This window comes from Aphis gossypii, chromosome X, assembly GCF_020184175.1.
Source record: "Aphis gossypii isolate Hap1 chromosome X, ASM2018417v2, whole genome shotgun sequence".
In the NCBI taxonomy this organism is placed as follows: domain Eukaryota; kingdom Metazoa; phylum Arthropoda; class Insecta; order Hemiptera; family Aphididae; genus Aphis; species Aphis gossypii.
This window is the reverse complement of record NC_065533.1, coordinates 51,095,261-51,117,782: the sequence shown is the minus strand read 5'-3', so window position 1 is coordinate 51,117,782 and position 22,522 is coordinate 51,095,261. Positions and strand designations below refer to the sequence as shown.

At 35.1% G+C, this 22,522-nt stretch overlaps 3 protein-coding genes across 6 annotated transcripts; 1 reads left to right on the top strand and 2 right to left on the bottom strand.

Annotated features, from left to right (window-relative positions):
* Nucleotides 1–733: 733 nt before the first annotated feature.
* On the bottom strand, nucleotides 734–8,645 carry LOC114125950 (uncharacterized). 3 transcript variants are annotated; one of them, XM_050206596.1, is made up of 8 exons: nucleotides 8,348–8,645; nucleotides 7,969–8,287; nucleotides 4,371–4,762; nucleotides 2,713–3,860; nucleotides 2,247–2,568; nucleotides 1,811–2,022; nucleotides 1,284–1,716; nucleotides 734–1,174 (listed from the first exon to the last, which is right to left on the bottom strand). In XM_050206596.1, the coding sequence occupies exons 2-8, from the start codon at nucleotides 8,036–8,038 to the stop codon at nucleotides 1,016–1,018; spliced, it is 2,736 nt and encodes a 911-aa protein (XP_050062553.1). In that variant the 5' UTR covers nucleotides 8,039–8,287; nucleotides 8,348–8,645; the 3' UTR covers nucleotides 734–1,015. The 3 variants fall into 3 exon arrangements, with proteins under 3 accessions (XP_050062553.1, XP_027845587.2, XP_050062554.1); XM_027989786.2 differs by having other exon boundaries at nucleotides 7,969–8,284; XM_050206597.1 differs by having other exon boundaries at nucleotides 7,969–8,277.
* Nucleotides 8,646–8,882: 237 nt separating this feature from the next.
* On the top strand, nucleotides 8,883–16,866 carry LOC114125963 (trichohyalin-like). 2 transcript variants are annotated; one of them, XM_050206600.1, is made up of 5 exons: nucleotides 8,883–9,446; nucleotides 9,742–10,487; nucleotides 13,010–14,722; nucleotides 14,834–14,944; nucleotides 15,166–16,866. In XM_050206600.1, the coding sequence occupies exons 2-5, from the start codon at nucleotides 9,804–9,806 to the stop codon at nucleotides 15,382–15,384; spliced, it is 2,727 nt and encodes a 908-aa protein (XP_050062557.1). In that variant the 5' UTR covers nucleotides 8,883–9,446; nucleotides 9,742–9,803; the 3' UTR covers nucleotides 15,385–16,866. The 2 variants fall into 2 exon arrangements, with proteins under 2 accessions (XP_050062557.1, XP_050062556.1); XM_050206599.1 differs by having other exon boundaries at nucleotides 9,739–10,487.
* Nucleotides 16,867–18,415: 1,549 nt separating this feature from the next.
* On the bottom strand, nucleotides 18,416–22,342 carry LOC114125961 (zinc transporter 7). The gene is made up of 2 exons (XM_027989799.2): nucleotides 21,903–22,342; nucleotides 18,416–20,535 (listed from the first exon to the last, which is right to left on the bottom strand). The coding sequence occupies exon 2, from the start codon at nucleotides 20,283–20,285 to the stop codon at nucleotides 18,690–18,692; it is 1,596 nt and encodes a 531-aa protein (XP_027845600.2). The 5' UTR covers nucleotides 20,286–20,535; nucleotides 21,903–22,342; the 3' UTR covers nucleotides 18,416–18,689.
* Nucleotides 22,343–22,522: the final 180 nt, after the last annotated feature.

The following is a 22,522-nucleotide window of genomic DNA, read 5'->3' as shown; positions in this document are numbered from 1 at the left end:
ATTAAAGTCGAAAAGTGTATGTAGAGATATGTTTGCATTTATATATAATTTATTATAGTATAATATTATTTACTTATTAGTGATGCAGATACAGACGTCTAATATATATTTTTGACATTAATGAAATTAAGTTCATCAATGTGCATTAATGATTTTGATGGAAACATAAATATGTTAGAATTTATATATAATACAAATTTATAATAAATACAAACAGCCAAATATTATTTAATTTATTTTATTTATAATAATTTTTTTTTTTTTTTTAATTATGTGGATTTAATAAAGAATAATAAATATGTTTAATCTTTTTATAAAAAGTGTAAAAAAATCATAAATAAATTTAGTTTAGATATTCAGTATTTTGGTATTCAAACAATAAAAATAATAATATAATATTGTACTACATCACCTTATGTTTATGCTCATTAAAATCTGTTGAATATACTAAAATATTTAAAATTTTTGATAACATTTAACAGTAATTTTTATCTTATTGTTATTTGTAACTATTAATTGAAATAGTTACCTATATCTTATATTATTGCACAAGGGCATAAATCGTTAAGGGGCCTAAACTTTATGTTTCTTTTTGATGATATTTAAGGTTATTATATATTAATTAACTTAGAATTAAAACATGAATGATAAATAAATATATATCCAAAAAGAATAACTTGTTTTTGAAGAATGAGATAATTCCCACCTCCCAAAAAAAAAAAAAAAAAAATAATAGAAGTAGGAAATTTTATAATTATTATTGTTAAAAAATTGTATTGTACATAATATAACAATTGCATGTAGTTATTAAAAAAAAAAAAAAAATACATGACTAATAACATTTTAAGAATGAACAAGTGGAGGAAGGAGCAGAGAAAATACAATATATTTCCTTGATTATAGTAATTTTTCACCACAGCCACTGTCATTCAAATCCAAATGTTATTAGTAATTATTATTTACACTTATGTATATTACATCATAACTGATTCGTTGTCGTAGACGTCATTATTGTCTATTGTTCGGGCTCTGATTTGTGCTGCTTTTCAGTCTCTGTCGTGGAATATTGCTCAATAAGCTTAGCTAGAGTCTTTTTAACGCGTAAAGAGGGTAGGCGAGCATGAGGGTTGCCATGCCAGCATTCTCGCATTGTCACCACTACAGCGTTCATTATCTATTTAAAACAAACATTACACATTTCAATAGGATACACTTCTTAAGACTAAGTTTAAATGGCATTTAATGAAAATAAAAAATGTTAAAAATTTAGAAAAAAAACTTACCGGGTTGGCTAACCACTCAGCCGCTACCCCAGGACGGCTAAGTACAGGATCCGCAGAGCATACGACTCGACGCATGTCATCGAATCCGGGATCCCACCCAACGCCACGGTCTTGGTATGGTGCGCGGTACACATATGGGTCGTATCTGTTATCCAGAGAGGGTTTTCGTTGATTATCATTTGGTTGTTGTGTAAGGTGTTCAGCATTGTCGACATTGGGTTCTATAAATGTCCTAGACAGAACTTCCCACATGACGAGTGCGTATGAGTACACGTCACCGCGGCGATATGCGTCGAAGCACCAATACGCTGATGAAGAAGAAGCGGCGGCGGCAACAGACGCGGCGGTGGAAGATGATGAGGAGGCTACTGATGACACCGCTGTCGCGGAAGTTGACGCAGAAGCTAATGCTAAAGTGGCCGCAGATGATATGCTGAAAACAAAGCACATTGATTAAAAATATTACGGTTTAAACTATTATATTGGTCAATATAGTCACACTATAACTGGACATAACAATATCTCACCTGTCGTCTAAAACTTCTGGCGCCATGTACCGCTTTGTGCCAACCCTCGTATTTTGATTGGCACCCGCGGCTGTTGTTGTTTGAATTGGAAGTGTCGCGTCACGGCTAGTGACGGCCATTCCAAAATCGGCAACACAACACGCACCCGTCTCTGCGCATTTTACCAACACGTTTTTACTCTTGATGTCCCGGTGCGCGATTCCCGGTTTACCCTATTCATAAAATAAAACAAATATACACGTTAACAAATTGAAATATTACATAGATATACAGATACGATAAAGTGACACCATTGTCGATTGAGACGTTTATGGGTTGTGATGTGTCGGCACAAGTTAATAAACTAGGTGTAAATGAGGTGTTGCAATGTATTTACGTATAACTTGTGTATGATGTAGATAATTCATAATAATGAGAAAAGTAGTATAAACGTTACCTGCGTGCCGTGGATTTCAGTGTGCAGGTGACATAGACCACTTGCTACAGTGTACAGTACGTTTAACATTTGGCACACCGTGAGTGGTGGTCTATCGCGGTCGGTTTGCTGCAGTCGACCACCCGCAGCCTCGATGGTGCCAATATCATATCCATTATACGTAGCTTCAGCGACGGCAGCCGGTGTCTGCAGAAAATCGTACAATGATCCATGTCGGTGATAGTGAGTAATAAGCAGTAACTGTGTGGTATACGAGTTACGTGAAGTCATGATGTCGGAACCAATAAAACCTAATATATTATCGTGTCTCATCAGGACCGTGCTGTAATTTAATCAGAATCAAAATATAATTAATAAAATTATATTATAAATTATAATTAATATTATTAATACAATTAATATGTATAAAATGTATACACCAAGACCTATATTACATATTATAAGAAAATCAATAGATGAAGTATACCTATAGATTTCTGTCTCTCGCTTCCATGATGGTTCGTCTTTAGATAAGAATATTTTGACAGCCACATGCTCGTGACCGCCATTCCAGTAAGTAGCTCGCCACACTTCACCATAACGGCCCTTGCCGACCAGTTGCCTAAGTTGTATTTGTTTGGCCAAAGTGCGTTGAACTAGCACGGGCATGCCGTAACCGCTGCCACTGGTCCAATCATCTTCTTGGTGCTCTTTTTGGGGGTCGTTCCGTCGTTGGTATGGCGGTGGCAAAAAGTCATCATCAACTGTAGATTCAGTCATGGCCGCCGGTGAGTATTCTACTGGATATGACGGTCGCTTGCTGCTACTGCCATTTGTAGTTTCATCGTCAACTGTTCCCTCGTTGGTTACCACGACGCCTTTCAGCAAGTCGACCATAGTTAAAGCGGTCACGTTGGGTTTCCTTCTACCTCTTTTCTTCCCTTCACAGCAAGAAGACGATGACGCCACTGATGATAACGACGAAGACGACGATGATATTGACGAAAACGACAATTGTCGATGTCTCTTTTTGTCCTTTTTATCACTGTCATCACTGTTACCATCTTCGTAGTGGCGAGTACTCCGCTTTCGTCGCTTGCTCCTTCTACTGCTGCTGCTCTTGCTCCTCCTTCGACGTTTTCTCTTCTTATTCTTACTGTCGTTTCTATACAACGCGAAGACCGTCAAAGATACTGTAGCCACGATAACGACAACGAGCAGTAACGCTGCCACGGAGATGGATGACCACCGCCACCAGGCCACAGCTGCGAGCAGAGAACCATTTTCGTCGATCGCTGATGTTAAGCCACTGCCGGACAACGATGGGAACGAGCCGTCATTGCAGCGATCACGACCGGTGCAACATTCAATTGCGTAGCTAGGGGGCTGTTGCTGGCCAGCGGACGCAGATGAATAAGTATGCGACGATGTCCAAACCATGGATCGAGGTTGTTTTGAGGTATCATTATTTTTTGTCGAAGAATCATTGCTAATAGCACCCATACAAGGATGCAGCGATTGATGCTCAGAGTTGGATTGGGTTGAATGTCTGTTTCCAACACCATGTCCACCGGACATACAACCACGACTGATACGCACAAGGCCGTGCTCTTCACGCACTTTCGCCTTCCAGCACTAAAAGAACAATTATGTGAAAATAAGTACGATAAAATTTTAATTACAACAATAAAAGGGGCAACTATATTATCTATTACATCAAAAAATATACGTAAAGAATAGGTCTTGGTCATTTAAATGTCTAAAAGTCCAATCAAAGAACAATTTATGACGATTTTGACACTTAAGTGTGAATAATAATTATTAAAACAAATCGTTAGTGTTTAGTTTTCATCAGTTTTCCACATATTTTATCATTAATAGGCACTATATCATATAAATTTAACTAACGAATAACCATATATTTAAAATTTAGTTAAGAGTCGGTCACAATAAAGGTCTTATTAGGAAAAAAATCAATAGACAGTGATGTTGTGGCGGAGGCTGCGGTATTAATGATATTTATTGTCGACGCAATAAGAGGTCTGTCGGACAGACTATATGCAAAAGTTGCAATCGGACTGTGAGGGCTGATGTGTTGGAGGACTATATATATCATATTATTAAAATAATTAATTAAATACTTACACGCACAGCCCCGAAACACACATTCAGTTCTTCGTCCACGTTACTGTTGTCTTGCGACAGTGGTTGTCCACGATCGGACAAACAATAAGACTGTTCGTCAACATGAGCGTTTTGCTCGTCTTGCCAAGCAGGTAACACGCCCGAACAAGACATGCAAGTCAACAATCCGGTAAGATGTTCCTGGTCGATATCATTTTCGTCATCACTACCGCCTGCCATTGCCAGCAGCGAGCCACCACTATCTTTTTCGCTATCATCCTCGTCTTCGTTGCCACCAAGGCTTTCAAGTCTTTCCTGTTCACCCATCTCCATTGAGTGGTATAAATCCAAAGACGATATGCCACTTCCTCCGGGTTTTTTCTGCTCTTTTTCCGCGGTGGCCACCGGTACATCTATAAAATGAAATAAGCATCACCAAGACATTAAAAAAAAAAAGCAGTAATCATCAGCTAATAAATACAAGTATAGTTATCAGCTATTTATTTATGTGTACCAGTGATGAGATTTTTTTTAAAGTTTTAAAACATTTCTGTAGGCGGTAGCTTGTATGAAATTTTGATTATAAATCTTACTACGCTCAAGTTTCAACACAACTAAAGATTGTTCATATTGCGTAATTATTATTATTGTTACTTTAATTTTTTTTTATTATATTATTAGATATAAATTAAACAATCTTAAAACCTATTCAGAGCCAATCTTCAATTACAAAGATTTGTATGATTAAGAGAGGATGTCAGCGCAATATTTGTTTTCTCTCTCAGACCCACGTGCAGCAACATAGATAAAACTCATTCACTTAAAATCGTTTTTTATTTTTGAGTAATCTTAAAATCGTAAAAATAAATTATGTTTAAATTGTTGTGAGACAATATTTATACAAATCGATTTATCATACAGTCTTTGTAATGGGTGATTTTACTCTTAAGACTATTCAAAAACATAAAAAAATAAATAAATCTGCGTGAATGCGTTTAGTCTATGTTGCGCATTTTAGTTAGAGAGAAAACAAACGGTGAGCTTATACACATACTCTTAATAACATTCTATATTTTTACGGAAATATTGTATAATAAGAAACATTATTGGACATTAAAATAGTTATTTATAACTTGTACATACGAGGGACACAGTGTCTAACAAGTGACTTACTGTATATTAAAACTTGATAGCCAAGTATTTCTGAAATAATTTTATTTTAAATATTTAAATATTACAACGACAAAAATAAATATATTGAATATTGTATTGATATCTTAATTAACAAATTTTTATTGTACTATAATCATTTAGTAATAAAATATGTTACAATCATTTTAATTTTGCAATCTGATTCAAGTGGGTTTTAACTATTAATTTTATAATAATACATTTTTACCTATATGGATTTAAGTATTTATTCATAACATTTGATCATTTTATAGTAATTTATCAATATACATAAGATTAAGTAGAATATTACATACCTAATATACACAAAATAACTGTAATTTATTGTTTATTGTAAGAAATATATAATTTAAGCACTAACAATTGGTACATTTATATGATAGAGTAAAAATGTTTGAAATCTACAAATACTTTGGCTGTTACTGATTATTTTAGTTATTTAGTTTACCAGTAAAAATATCTAAAATTGAGTTAACACCACAAAATAAACATACTGAATGATAATATGCCAAATGCTTGTATAATAATATCTGTTATTAAACTCTTAAGGATTAAGTTAAGTACCAATCAAAAAAAAAAAAAAAAAAAGAGAAAATGATTAAGAGATTAAAACAGGTTTTTGTATGTTTAGATAGTCAAGTTTAAAATAATATGTTTTAAAATAAATATTAATACATTTATATACATTATAAATATACATTTATGCCATTATACTTAGTATAAATAAATTATTTTAACTTTTAATGCATTTGATATTTTTTTCACCTTGATTCATTAAGTATCAAATGTCTAAAATATAAGCATTGAAAAATATAAAATATTATGACTTTTATTAAGAGGCTACTATATCTATGAGCGTTTTCCGTCTTGTAAACATACAACACATCAAATTTGCTTTCAATAAAACCAATTGTTGGCAGCTTTAATATTAGAGTGAAGTGACCTATTATTAACCTAATAGATAAGAACATTATCTGTTATATTTTACCGTTGTTTGACAATATTTTGATTTTTAAGTATACAATTAGTATGTCTTACAGATTAAAATATAATAATAGCTTTATTGTAACAATAGAATTCATAATTTAGTACTTCTAAAATAGATTACAATATTTCTGCTACTTCTATAAGCAAAGCTTGTGCTAGTGATTTTTATTGTTTAAGTATACATAATATACATAATAATTTATAGTTTATTTTAATTTAGTTTTTAATAAAGATGTTTTGTATCAGAATTATATAATAATAAAATTTACTAGTTAACACCTGTTAACAACATAAAATTGGGTTTACTGTAAGCTCATTTGTTATGTTGTTTGTTTATAATAAATGTGAGTAATATGTTATTAGACATTAGAATTTGTTTTAAGTAGGTACCTTATATAAGTAAAATAAGATGAAAATATAATCAATCATTAGGTATACGTCTTTCGAGTTACAACAATCTTAATTATGCCTACTTAACAATGACAAATTATTTCATTCATTTATAAAAAGTACAAATAAAAGATTACTGAGATTACTATTGTAAAGGTAATATCAATTATATAGTATTATATAATAGATGTTAATTTAAGTAGCATTATATTTAAATCAGAATTGAAATACAGTAGAACTTTGATTAACCGTGCTTCCTTTTCTGAAATTTGTAAGTAGCAAAAGTAAAGAAATAGAAAATCATAATCAGTACATAATATAATATTATACCTAAGTTAAAAACGATAAAAATAATAATTAATTAAACCATGTATAGACTGTATTATAAATAGGGTTAAAAAGATTAATTACTTTTATTATTAAGTCCTCTATAATTAACATTATGTCATGATAAATTAGGAAGATTGCTGATTAAAGTAGGTATACTTAATAAAATAACTTTCATTTTTTAGATAAATGAATATTAATTAAAGTTTAAAAATTTAATTATGGACACAATTAATAATATATATATCTTAAGATAATTAAGTTTTATTAAATTAATTCTCTATGGTATTATGATACGATTAATATCCAAGACTGTTTTACTTAAATCTAACACAAATCATACACTTCAGAATGTAAATAATTTACTCTTTATTTTCTTTTATTTTCTCTTAATTTTTGATGTTATTAATGATATAAATTTATGAGCAAAATAAACTTTTAACTGATAACTTATTATATCATGTTTATGAACTTTGTTCTAAATCAGAAATACATATATCAACAAATAACAAAATATAAATATGTGTGAGTATAACATATTTTAATATTTTATTCTTTCAGAGGTTTAAATGTTAAAGAACTCAGTGATGAAATAAACAGATTAATGATTAAAATAGGCTCAGTTACAATAGTAGTGATTGTCAACTATCTACAACTCAAAAGGAAAAAAAGAGCAAATTAAGTGACAATCTGAATACAGCTTAAAAAAATATAAATATATTACTTGGTAATACAGATGCCGCTGCAATGGTGACTAGCAGCATCAGCAATAACATAACAGTCGTTGCCGTCATTTTTGTGTTGATCTCATGCAGTTTCGGTCAACAGCCCCTACTGCAGTAAAAGTGGCCTTAGTTGTATTGTCATACTAGTCGTAGTAGTCATTTCGGGCTTAAATTTCCTTGTTAGCGGCATTCAACAGCTGAAGTAACAAAGAGTCAGTGGCGTTAAGTCATCGGTAGGTACCATCGGAGTTATGTGTGCCGTTTAAGCAGTCGCCCACAAAACATCGGACCGAACGCGAAAGCCATTTCTGTCAACTACTATAATATTATTATTTTAATTTATCACAAAACAAAACGATATCGTCACAATACACTTACAACGAACGAATTCGCACTTGTCGTCAAGAGGACGGTCCAAATCGTCCACAAACACTGCCTCTGATCGTTTGTCGATAGTCGTGTTTGTCACGAAACGCGTACAGGTGCAAAGTATTTAGCGTTTATCGCCGAGGAGTGTACTCGCTGAACTGAATGCCGTACATGCGCGTGTGAAAGTGATCATCATCGTGTATATACTCTATAATTGTAATTAATATTGTGCCGCCGACGCAATACTCGCGCGCACGAAAGGTTAATATTGTCACAAGGCGACACAAGCTATTATTTGTTCCTTGGTCACAATGCGTCGGCGGGCGCACACTATGAGTACGGCGGGGAGGGTTGTGGCGGGCGCCGTCGAGGAATGCGGCGGCAGCGGCGGCGGCGGCGGTAGCAGCGTCTTCGCAGTCGTGGAGGTAGTGAACGATCGGAGTTGTCGTTCCGTCCCTCACCACTGTAACCGCGGCTGTGAACCCAGTGTGTCCGTCCGTGACCATGTTTGAGTCGGTGCGACCGCGCAGGCGCTAACACGCGGGTGTACGGACGTCCGTCACACTATCTCACGAACAGCTATCAGATAGGCCCGCGACGACAACAGCGCCGCCGCCGCCGACACCAGCACGATTTTGTCGACCGCAACCACCACTACCGTGTACCGGCAGTGTCCACGTCACCATCGCGGCAACGCACCGACGGTGACGACGGTTCGAATCCAGGATACCAGCGACCGGCCGCCACTACCGGTAAGACGCAGGTCGTGGTATATACGCACTCTGGAAGTCGTCTTCGGTACGCGTTCACAGGCCATAATAGTATGACAACGATGTATCGTCGTATGGTTGGTTCGACCGAGCGGTAGTATCGCGACGCGTTGTCGATCGTCATCGTCATTCCACATTTCCACGGCCAGCACGGCAAGCAACGACACCTTTTACCGAAGAATACGCCGAGAATCGTTCGGGTTTAGTTTTTGGGGCGGCGGCAACAGCAACAGCAGTTACCCACCTGCCTACCTGTGTACGGTATAATATCATCGCAGCATACGCTTCAACAGACGGGGCATAAATCATTAGGTCGTCGGGGCTTACGGCCATCACCGGTGAGCACACGATATTATTGTACAATTATTTAAGATTTCCATATTGTTACCTACCCGAGACCGACTACTATAACCGTATACCGACATTGCGACCGTCGTCGTCATCATGATCGTGGCGGCCGACAGTATTGCTTCTACGACTGGTGCCGTGCGTTTCGGGTGTTATTGGTAACAATAGCGACCACGACGATGACCCGCCATCATACTATAATATTATAACGATATTGTACACACCGACGTGAAAATCATACTATTTTTTTTTTATTATTTTTTTTTTTTTGCACCATATCAGCAGTGCGGTAGGCACGTATATAGTACACATATATATAGTAACCGGAAAATTACGTCGGAAAAACGATGATAAAGAACACTTTGGTCGAGACTGCGGCTGCCGCCACTGAAGCAGCTGGCGTGCGGGCAGTGGCGTTGGCACTGCTCGTCACAGTGGCGTTTAGCTGCGCGTTTTTCTTCATGATGCGTTGGGCAGCGTCTGCTACGTCTGCCGAACGGCGGCGGAGGTCGACGCGCCACCAACGCGGAAACGACGGGGACGGTTTCACGCCGGCGTCGAAGCAGAAAAAGTCAACGTCGGCCGCGGTCCAGCCAAAGAAGAAAAACAGCGGCAAAAACGGCGCCGTCCGGTCGCAGGCGTCCGCCAGCACCAACACCGGCGCGGTGGCGGGTGCTACCGGCTCCAATGGTTTCGGCAATGCCTCGTCCAACGGCAAGAACGGCGACAAGAAGAGGAAAAAGGGCGCCGCCGACGTTGACGCGAACAAGACGGCCGAAACCGCCGCTGGCAACGGTCGCGCGGCCCGGCGCCAACGGCAGCAACAGGAGCAGTCCCGCAGTGGCGGCGAAAGTTCGACGCACAGTGGCGACTACAACTCGGCGACGGCCACTGATAACGACGATCGCCGTCGCCGCTCGTCGTCCTGGTCGTCGCACAGCCTGCACGAGGATCACCTGATCGTGGACGACCCGGCAGCCAACGCGTACAACGACGACGACGATCCGGATCAGGGCGAATGGATCACAATGGTAACGTATAATATTATAATATTTTGTTTCGGCTTTGATTTCACTATCACAAGCATAATATTATGCATATCATTAACGAACGGTTCAAAATGATATCATTGATTAGATTTGACCGTATTCGTTTAAATGCGATTCCTCCGGTAGTTAGTGTGATAAGTATTGTTACGATCGTGTGAATATTAGCTACTACGTGTGGCACGATAATAAGCCAGTACCTAATTCTGGCTAGTCTGCTACTTGCAATCAACGTCGTATAATGATATGATAATGAGTTGTAGGTACCTAAATATTGTGTAGGCGTGTGTGTGTGTGTGCAGGTGTGCAGGTGTAGAAAAATTCTTAAACATTATCATATAGTATGTGTACTGCATGTGCGATTTAAAACCAGTCAATAGCGAGTTCACGGATATTTATGCTGACGGATTTGTTCGCAATAATTTTGATTTGATTTTTAACCAAATCGTAAAATTACGGTGTATATTTTTTACCCCGATGCGTTGTTACGACTCAAAACCCGATTGGCATTTATTTTTTCTTCGGCATGAATTCAAATACTTAATTTATTTACATATTATTAACTAATGTGTTTTTAGTTGTTTCTGTTTTAACGTTTTTCATTTTGCTCGCGGCACGTCATCTAATCATACGGGTGATAGGGGACAGGGGTATTCAATACCTGTATGATTCTTTTTAAACAATTAATGATTAATAGTTCCCACCGCGCAATATTAATTTAGATGATAATATCTACGTACGGTTTTATTTTGTTTTTTTTTTTTTTTATCGAGCATTAATTAAAATAGGTTTAGAACATTTATTGCAATAATTAAAAAAAAAATCATTGATTTTCGTAAATTCTACAATGTTATAGATAGTACATTTTAATTACAGTTTTATTTTTAAATTTGTTGGAAATATTTTAGAAGTTTTTTTAGAAGTATATTCGAATTCTTATAAGTTAAAAGTTTCTGTATAAACTGTTAATTATTTTGTTTTGGCTAAATAGTTTAAACATTATACCTTTCAAATAGGTTAATATTTAATTAATTGATACATTTTTAATGTTTTTTATATAGTTATTTATTGTGAGGCTACAATTTTATTTACTAGTTTTAATCGTTCAATCATTCTTGATAATACCTACGAGTTTTTATTTGAAGAATTTATGTTTAAATAGATTTGAATTATTTATTTTTATAATTCAAGGAAATTATTGATATTTGATAGACACTAGATATATTTTTTTTTTTGGCAATGTGTTTATTTAACATCGGGTATATTTACAAAAAGCTTGTTAAATAATCTAATATATCTATTTGAATTCTCGAGGTTGCTGCGTAACTGATGGTATAATTTGATTTGATTTTTGGTCAAATATAATTTTTTACATATTTGTATCAAACCATTTATATTCTGTTAATATTTCTTTAATTGATTCAATTTCAGTTTTTTTTTTTTATTTATTACGTTTTTATGAGAATGCAATTTATTATACGGTGATATGGATATTAATAATACATTAAAATAACTCATTTAAACATTTTCCTGCTGTAAAGAAACTTGATTAATTTTTTTTTTTTATGTATAAAAGAAATACTGTTTGAATTGCTTTTATTATGGTTTTTATAACTGGTGAACGTTTTTTTTATTTTGTTTGTACAAATTGGATTTTTTTAGACACTTTATTAAGTCCACCCAAAAATAAATATTATATGGCTATATACTTCAAATATCAAAATAAAATCGTATATAGTAGTTCTTGTAAAAATAGTATCATGAATTTCAAGCTTCTCTTATTTAACAACTTTTAATTTTAATCAATTAAAAAACTTAAAGAATCCGGATGAAGTATAACTAGTGCGTTTAATTTAATTAATTAATTTTTTTATAACTATATGTATATAGTGTATAAATAAATTTATTTATTTCGATACAAGGTTGTATTAGGGTGTTCTCTAATTATGAATTTAAAATATATACCTAATTATAATATACGTGTTATTAGCTTTAATTTTTAATAAAATATTTATTGAAAAAGTGGTTATTTTTTTGATTATTTAAAATTTGAATTAAATTATTTTATTGTGGTGCTTATTATGTTTTTTAATTGATGTATTGCATATCTATTAACACACAATTGTTGGCCAAATTTTTTTGGGTGCTTAAAAATTTGCATATTTTAAACTTATTTTCCCGAGAATCAATAGTTAGAAAAACTAAATTTTTTCAGTTTGTATAAAATAATTTCTCTTCATTGCTTATAGTTATGATATAATATTAAAAAACTATTCTGTTCTATATGCATCTTTTTTTTGTCGGTTATATTTTTTTAATTAATTATTATAATATTATATTTAAGTAGTATTAGTTTTGACTAAATGTGACTATGAATGCAATTTTACTGCTCTTAATAGTAGTAGCAGAAATGTATTCATTATATCTAAATTATATTTATATAAATATTAATATATTAACTTTATAAAATATTTATTACATTAAAAATATTTTGTTGTTTATTGTAGACTAGCGGTAATAGTGGTGCCAATTCAGCCGCTGTTGTCAACAATAGCAACAGCGAATCAAATCGGAGAAAACAGAATCAACGGCGTGATGATACTTCAACTAAATTTGAACGTCGGCGTCTTCAGCATGAGAAAGAACCGCGAAATGAGAAACAACAAGAAGAAGCTCAGCGACAAGAAAAGCAACATCGGCAGGAGAAACAACAAAATCAAGAAAAGGAAAATCAACAAGAAAAACAATTGCAAAAAGAGAAACAACCACAGCGGCGTGACAAGCAGCTGCCGCAACAACAACCTCAACAACGGAAACGTGATAAGCCATCGCAGCAGCAAATCACTGTACCTTCTGTTAACGACATTGGCACTGCATCAACTGCATCAGTAAAAGTAGGAGTTACGACCGGTAAACAACCACCATTTCAGCAGAGCCGTCGAGAACACGATAACAAGACCGAGGTTGATGTGGCGGAAAAACGATTACGTGCCGAGTTCGATGCTTCAGTGAAAACGTTACGGGCAGAGTATGAAAAAGAGTCAAAGGTATTGCGAGCTGAACACGAATCAACAACTAAACGTTTACGTTTGGAAAATGAAAATTTACGAGCTAAAAATAGTTCAGTGACCGACCGTTTGCGTACCGCTGAACGTGAGACGGCGGCAACAAAACGCCTCCGAGCAGAGCACGATGCAGCAGTGAAAGCATTGAATGCGGAACGTGACGTCCAGCTGGTAGAATTACAAGCTAAGCACGATGCGATGATGAATGAATTACGCACGGAACTTGAAAACCTACGACAGACCGCATCTCAGAATTCGCAATTGACTAATAAGGCTGTTGTTGAAGTTACGCACAATGAAGATAAGACAGCAATTCAAAATGCTGGCGTGGTCAACAAAGAAAACAAGACTATCGTAACCCAGGATCCCCGTGAAGAAAACGAAAAACTTCGCAAGGAGCACGAGGCGGCGATTCGGATCCTACGTGAGGAAAATGAGAAACTTCGAAAGGACCACGAGGCTGTAATTCGAGGACTGCGTGAAGAAAATGATAACTTGCGCATAAAACACGAAACTTCAATGAAGAATTTATGGACCGAACATGAAACTGTTATCGAAGGCGTACGTGCGGAAAATGAAACTGTCCAGCGATCTGCAATGCAAAGTCTACGAGCGGAACACGAGGCGATGATTGGAGCTTTACAAACTGAGCATGAGACCTTGGTTCAAAAATTGCGCAATGAAAATGATATACTACGCAAACGACAAGAAACTACTATGCAAAGTATGCGTGAGCTCAAAGATCATATGCGTACGGAGCATCAGAATGAAATCCGTAGTATGCGAGTAAAAAACGAGAATATGGTCAAAGAACATAAGATTGCAATGCAAGGTCTAATTGAGGAAAAGGAACGTCTACATACTGAACACGAGAAAGCAGTTTTAGATCTGCGTAAGAAAAACGAGGATTTAAAAAAGCAAAATGAGGATCTACGTTTGAAGTTGGAGACCACTATTAAAAGTCTGCGAATTGAACACGAGACCGCGATCAAGGTGTTGCGGGACGAATACGAGGCTGCGGCGGAAAAATCACGTCATCTCACCGAACAAGATGCCGCAGTGATTGAAGAGTTGCGTGAGCAACATCGAACTGAAGTCGAGAGGCTCCAACGTCAATTAGCTGAGGAGGAGCAAAAGCGTACCACTATAGCAGCGGTAAATACCCATTATATTTTTTTTATATACAGTACTGGGCTTAAATATAATATAATGTATTGAACTTGTAATATTTAAAGTAAAATAACTCAAATGTTTATGTTTTATCAGTGTCCGCAGACAACCAAGGATCTTGACTCAGACAAGATTGAGACATTACAGAAGCAAAACAAAATTCTAAGCTCCACTGTTTATCATTACAAGCAGATTATCACTGATACGGTATGTTATAATTGTATTCACACTACTTCAGAATATATTAGAAGTATCAGATCTCATAAACTATATGTTGCAGTATTAGTGCAATAATGGGGGTTATTTCATAAGTAGTATATAATATCAAAATCCAGAATGCAATACAGAATCTATTTAAATTTTTATAAGTTCTCATCATTTTTACCTAAATATTTATTCTCATAATTAAATGTCTTAAATTTGTTTAGGAACAAATGCTGAGCCGGTTGCATGGACATGTAGAACGTGAAGAGTCGAGGTGGTCAGCTCATGCAGAAGACCTGCAGAAACAGTTAGATGAAGCCCTCAGTCAATTGAATGCCCGTAATCTACAAAGTAGAATTAGACAAAAGAGTCAAAATAACAGCGCAAATGAAGAGGGAGACTCTGAGGACGAAAGTGAAGTTATAGCAGCGGCGGTGAAATGATTGTATAATGTTCTAACTACAGCAGCGATAGCGATTAAATATTATTAATTTTTATGCATAATTCTTTTTGAATTTATTGCCCACAACTGAACTTTGACTGGGATGTTGATAATAATAATAATTGTAAAAAAAAAAGACAATAAACCGTGCGCATGCGTAGGTCGCATATATCATACCTTTTTTTAAATTGTAAATGATAATAATAAAGTGATTATTTAATACTAATTATTATACAACAATATTATTTACCATATTTAATGTTATGTGTAATTAACTGCTATTTCGATATTGTAAATATATATATATATATATTTTTTTTTTTAATTGCTAGCCACTACCACTTTGTGAGTCAACGCATTTATCCTCCGTTTTTCACTGGTGGTGGTAGTTATTGCCTATTATCCATAAATGTATTTGTTTTTTACTTACTTTTTTATTATTATATAATTTATTGTATTAGGTACAAGACACAACTCCTAAGTTGATTGTTGTGTATTACGGCTATTCTCATCTGGTTATTATCGTGTGTGTACCTGTTTATATTATTACTTAAACTGCTATAATAGTATTGTGTACATGTAGTTGTAATATTAATATCATCATTGCCTTGTGCATTACTTACATACGTTATGCAGTAATTTTATATCCATGTATTACTCACTCACTTAATTATTTATTTATTACTTATTAGTATTATTTATTTACTGTAACAATATGTATTCTCGTTTACTTATTAGTTATTATTTGTATTATTTTTATGTATACCATTACCTTTGGTATGTACAATACTATAATTGCTTTTTTATATATATTATTTATTATACTATTATTGTTTAATATATTACTACTATGGGTAAAACATCTTCTATTTTTATTAAAAATGTAAGATGCACTTAATTTTACTAAGTTGTCATAGTGTATTTTAAAATATTTAGAAAATTCGGTTTTTTTATTTTCTCAAATCATTCATTATGTCTGAAATCATTTTTATAATAATTATAATTATATAATGGCATTGGAGAAAAACAAACTTCATGTACTTATTTATGTCATTAATAACAAAACAAAAATGTAACATTGTTAAATTTAATATATTAACTGATATACTTGTAGTAATGTGTATTAGTGTATTACTTTTCACATTACTCGTTATAATGTTGGTAATATATTATTTTTAATAATTTATAAGAAAAATATTAATTTTTGTATGGAAAATAATAAATAATATTATATTATGTTTATGTTTTACCAAAATTGATAATTATTTTGATATTATAATGTTGATTTTCAATTTTATCATATTATTGTATAAGATATCTAAACTGAATGAATGTATCAATTTAAAAATTATTTGATAAAATTTAACAAATAATAACTGTAAAAACCACGCACTATTAAAGCAATTAAAATTGTTTATGTTAAGCTTAATAATGTTACTCAATGTTATAAAATGAGATAAAAATAAATATAATATGAAAATCACATTAATTTTATCTTTTGGAAAACTAAGTACAATGTTGCATTAATTTAAAAAATATTGTTGATTAAAATTAAATAATATTTTATAACAAAAATCATTAAAGACTTATATATTTGTTATAAGTATACATTTGCATTTAATAATAAATAATTAAATATAAATAAAAATAAGTACTTCATAAAAGTGGTTAATTTATGAATCATATGAATATAATTACTCTGCACTGATGCAGTATCTAGTGTATTATACTGTTCATTCACCTTTCAGTATTATTTTAAATACACTAAACTTAATGTATTATATGAGTATTACTTTTTTTATGTTATTGTTATTCGTTAATAATTGTCGATCGATAATATTTTATAATAAAAATGTATATTATACACTATATAAATTGTGATTATATGAGTTTATTATTGAAAATATTGCATTTCTTAATGGTAGCATGCATAATCATATTTATAGTGTCTTTAGTACCGAAATAATATTTTGAATAATATGATTATAATATTACCCAATATGTTTAAGTTTTTTAAATTCAAAATATGAAGTAGTAACCTCATAAAAGTTATGAACCATGCTGCAACAATATAAGGTTTGTAGATAAAATGTAATGTATTCAAAGAAAAATTATAAAATGTTCTATTAAATAAAAATGAATTATTAATTATGTAAATTTAAATTTAAAAAAATCGTGTATTCATTTCACAAAAAGTTATACATATTATGTATGAAAAAATTGTTGTCATATTATTTGTTTCATAATTATTGTCTATATTAAATATTGTACAAAATATATTTTATGTATTCATTATTTATGATGAAGATACTTTTCATGAGCTAAATAAAAAAAATTATAGAATTTTATATTGTATTAAAAATTAATTTTCTACAAGTTTACTATGATTTTATAAGTTAATATCATATTAGATGGAATAGTTCAAGCCGTTCAAGGACTTGCAAAGGTATTTCAAAATGTAACTATGTAAGATTGCATCATAATATAAAAATTAAACGAGTTACATATTGAAAAGAATAAATAGAAAAATAATCATTTTGGAAAAGTGAGATGAGAGAAGTTGTATTAAAACTATATAATTTAAAATTGTAATCAGTTCAATTAAATTATCCGTCAACTCTGATCAACCTAAGCGTTTCTGATACGGTCACTTATGTGAAAATAATATACATTACCATTGACTTTAAATACTATTATTTACCTTTAATTATATTATGTATTAATAACAAACTATATTAGTGACATATTATTTACTAGCACGTAGAAATATTATTCAACAGATATTATTTTTAATTGACATCAACATCATTTATACTAATAAAAACAAAAATTTAATGACAATACCAAATGTTTTTTTTTTACATACAATAGAATATTTATTATTATTTTAATATTCATAGAATAAAAATAGTCTGCACCGTTCAACTGTTTCCCTGTAACATTGAAAAGTCAGTAGTTTTTATAATCATCCGAGTGTGTATAGAAACAAATTAAAGACTGCGATAATAATAAAAATGAAATGCAAATTCATATGCATTATGTACAAATAAAATAACTCTTTATTTTCAATACAATCATTTATGTAACACGTTTACACGAATGCGCGTATAATAAATATGATAAAAAATAATAGTAATATTAATAAAATGTGAAGGATTTTTTTGTTGTGTTAACATCGTCGTCGAAACCGTCGGTCGACGGTGTTCGAATATCGATGGTGGCGGTGGTGGTAATCCTTTGGACTCCCGAGGACGGTGCCGATGTGGCGGCGAGGAGCCATACTGCCGGTCGATCAAAAACCGAGGTTTACATCATCAGCAGCGGGTTAGTGTACTGTTGCTGTTGCTGCATCTGCTGCTGCTGCTGCTGTTGCTGTTGCTGTTGATGGTGGTGTGTTTGATTGTACGCCTGGAACTGCTGTTGAGCCGGATCGAGCAGCAGGCTGCCCGTCGTCGCGTAGTTGTTTTGCCGCTGCACTTCGCCGGCGTGGTGATGTGTGTGGTTGTGGTTGAGCATGGCTCCGACCGCGTCTTCGCCCGCGTAGTCGATCTGCACGTACAGGTTCCGGACACCGACGGCGGCGAACACCTGTTGGGCGTATCGCACCAGACCGTTGGCGAATTGGTCGCGGTCGTTCACCATCCTGACGGCGTCCGCGGGCTGCAGGCTCGTCGATTGACCGCCGCCGCCGGAGAATTGCAATGGCGACGGCGACGAGGCCACAAAGTCGCTGCTGTTGCCTGGAAGACCCGCAACGCCCCCGATTCCGGCCAACCCGGACCGCACTTCGATCTTGATGCTGCCCGCGTACGCGTCCGCGCACAGCGTCCAGAACCGCGGTTCCTGGATGCCCATCACGGCCGGATGGTACCGGTGCAGCCGGGAGTAGCACGCGTCCAGCGCTCGCCGCTCGTCGTCCAGCTCGACGGGCGTGCGCATCATGAGCACGCGGGCCGAGTCCCGGAGCAGTCCCCACACCGAGGCGGCCACCAGCACGGCGATGAATATCGAACACACGGGGTCCGCGCGCATCCACCCGAAAGCTCGCATCAGCAGCGCCGAGATGACCACGCCCACGCTGCCCAGCGTGTCGGCCAAGATGTGCAACAGCACGCCCTTCATCAGATGGTTCTGGTTGTTCTGCCCCGAGCCGGACGCCGGGGCCGACGCACTGTTCGGCTGGTGTCCGCCGCCGCCCATCGATATGGACACCTGTTGGTTGTAGGGGTCGTCTCCGAGAGCGTGATGACCACCGCCGTCGTGACTGTGTCCGTGACCGCCTCCACCGCCGTGGCTGTGCCCGTGACCGCCTCCACCGCCGTGGCTGTGCCCGTGACCACCTCCACCGCCGTGACTGTGCCCGTGGCTACCGCCGTGCTGGAACACGTATATGCCGACCAGGTTGACGAGCAGCCCGAGCACGCTGACCACGAACAGGCGGTCGTGATGCACCTCGGGCGGTTCTATTGCCCGTTCCACGGCTTCCGTCAGTATGAAAAACGCTATGAACAACAAGAACAGCGCGTTGACGAATCCGGCAAGCACTTCGGCCCGCTTATAGCCGTAGGCGTACGAATCGTCGGCCGGCCACCGGCTGACCACTTGGGCCGCGAGCCCGGCCACCAGGCCGGTGCAATCGAAGAACATGTGAAACGAGTCCGATATCAAACCTAAGCTGTTCGTCCACATGCCGTAAGCAAGTTCCACGAAAGCGAACACAAAGTTTAGAGCTAAGAAGCCCATCAAGTTGCGGGCATTTGAGTCCGACACGACCGAACGTATGGCTCCCTTGAGCTTTGTCATGAGGCTGGTGGGCGAAGGCATACCGGCGGAGCTACCGCTTGTCATCTTAGCTGCCACGCTTGATTTTCTTTGGGACGTCGAAGACGATAGTGGAATCATTGTAGTATGCTAAACACTAGATTTAGATGCAGTAACAGTAACTTGATGTCGGTGGTCGAGCTGTGTCTGTCGATGCTGATTGTTTACAAGTGACAGTATCAAATAGCTGTTGAAATTATGACTGTTTAAAAAATAGTAATATAGTGTGTTTAATCCTGATCATATAGTACTGTTCAAACAATTGAAACACTTGTATCCGTAGTTGTCAACGATAAATTAGGTTGAGTTTCCAAATTTCTTTACAGACAATCTATATACAAAAAAAAAGAATATGATTATTTAAAAACATTATACACAATATTATAGTACATAGTAGTTTATAGCATGGTTAAAAATTAAGTTACTTTATATTTTATTGCCTGAATCAAAATAATATTGTATAATATAAATCCAAGTAAATAAATAAGTTAAAATGTATATGATCTTTTCACTTTTGTTATCCTCTTATTTAAAATTTTAACAAACAATTTTTATTTATTTTTTTGGTTTGTTTGAACAACAAAATAAAAGAATCTTTTGTACAAAAAAATTTAAAAACATAAGTTATTTATTAAATATCAATTTATTTCACTTAATCATGTCAAAAATATTCATAATGATATTTCTATTTATTTAAGTAAAACACGATTTACGGAAAAATACTTTACAGATTCTTCCACTTATTTACCTATCAACTATCAGTTATTTTTTTATTAATTTAATAACAATTTAATCTCATTCAAATGTATAAATAAAGAAAATGTTGATAGGATTTAATCAAGTACATATTTCTAATGGGAATGTGAGATAATTTTTAATAACTAATGAAGTGTATTTTACAAATAGAAATAAAATAATAAATCAATATAATAAAATTATTATGTTAAATACCTATTGTATTTTTTTTTTTTTTGTATGATGATGTAAATGTATCAGCATTTAGTATTTTATCTTGCATGTCTTTCCACATTTTTCAATATTTCTAACTATGCCACTAGTCATTAATGACAGTTTATAATTATCAGAGTTATTAGACTTAAAAATTCTTAGTATAGGTGTAGTATTACTACATATTATGTATTTTTAGGGTTTTGTTTTAGGGATTATTATAATTTCCAATTTTTTCTTTTTATCAGTCCAATGATGTGCATTACAGAATTTGATTTAAGTCTTAGAAACTATTAGCAGATATATGTGTTTAATATTAGTTAGGTACAACTTAAAAGTATAAGGTAGTCACTCGGTTAGTCAAAATCAACGTAACAACTCTAAATCAAAGATATTTAAGCCTTTAAGGTGTTGTTTGTTGTTAAATAAAAAGCATTAAGTTGTACGCAACCAGCGCACAAATGTGTCTAAATGATCATAGATTCATAATCGAGTCCGATAAGAGTAAAATTGAAATCGTTTTATTAAAATAGTAATGTTTTGATATAAAAAATAATTTAATATCATTGAAAAAACAGTCTGCACGTATTACCTAATACATTTAGTTGTTATTCTTTGTCATTTAAAAAGGTAGGCACATAGTATGATATTACCCATCTATAAAAACAGATAATATGCTGCACTCATTCTCCAATCATTCACAACGCCCGGGCGGTGATATTTAGATAAATTCACAACATGTCTACGAACCTGTGCACGGGAAGAGGTAAAGCGGTGGAATACGATAGACTGTGCAACTATTTGACGGTATTCGCTGTCGTTGAGATCGGTGTGATCGTTGTGGTCTTCCTGACGACGGCCTCGAAGACATTCATCACTGCTGAAGGCGTTCAGACTTCGGAAGGGTGGCGGCGCGCGACCGGGCAAAGGACGGAAAACGGAAAAAAGTTAACGTCCGCCTTGTGGACAGAGATTATAGACGACACGGTCAGGTGTGACGAGGGCGTGTGAAAACAAAGGCGGCCGGCCGGCGAGCGGGTCACCGCCACATGCGAATTGTAGGCGAACAGAGACGAGACGAGAAACCCAACGTGACCGTCTGAAGTGATGATCGCGGCTAACTTATCTTACGCAGTTACGCGTCTTGGTGAATGATCGGTCGCGACTCGTACCCCCATGCGGCGCCGTGGTGTATACGTGGAATCGGTGCGAGCGGTAGTCGAGGTGTTCGCGATAAGCGGTAAGATTGCGCGTTATCACTCGTCGCGCGATACGAGCTGCGATTGGCGGTCCGGCGAGCCGGGAAACGTCGTCCCGGGCCGCGCACCGCACCTCCGCCGCACACCGTTATCACGAGTTTTTTGGTCGTG

Coding starts and splice junctions, on each gene's coding strand:
- LOC114125950 (XM_050206596.1), bottom strand. CDS start 8,038: ATGACGGCAACGACTGTTATGTTATTGCTGATGCTGCTAGTCACCATT. Junction 2,569..2,712: donor CGAGAGACAGAAATCTATAG/GTATACTTCATC, acceptor ATTAAATTACAG/CACGGTCCTGATGAGACACG. Junction 2,023..2,246: donor CTGAAATCCACGGCACGCAG/GTAACGTTTATA, acceptor TTTTATGAATAG/GGTAAACCGGGAATCGCGCA.
- LOC114125963 (XM_050206600.1), top strand. CDS start 9,804: ATGATAAAGAACACTTTGGTCGAGACTGCGGCTGCCGCCACTGAAGCA. Junction 10,488..13,009: donor AGGGCGAATGGATCACAATG/GTAACGTATAAT, acceptor TGTTTATTGTAG/ACTAGCGGTAATAGTGGTGC. Junction 14,945..15,165: donor AGCAGATTATCACTGATACG/GTATGTTATAAT, acceptor AAATTTGTTTAG/GAACAAATGCTGAGCCGGTT.
- LOC114125961 (XM_027989799.2), bottom strand. CDS start 20,285: ATGATTCCACTATCGTCTTCGACGTCCCAAAGAAAATCAAGCGTGGCA.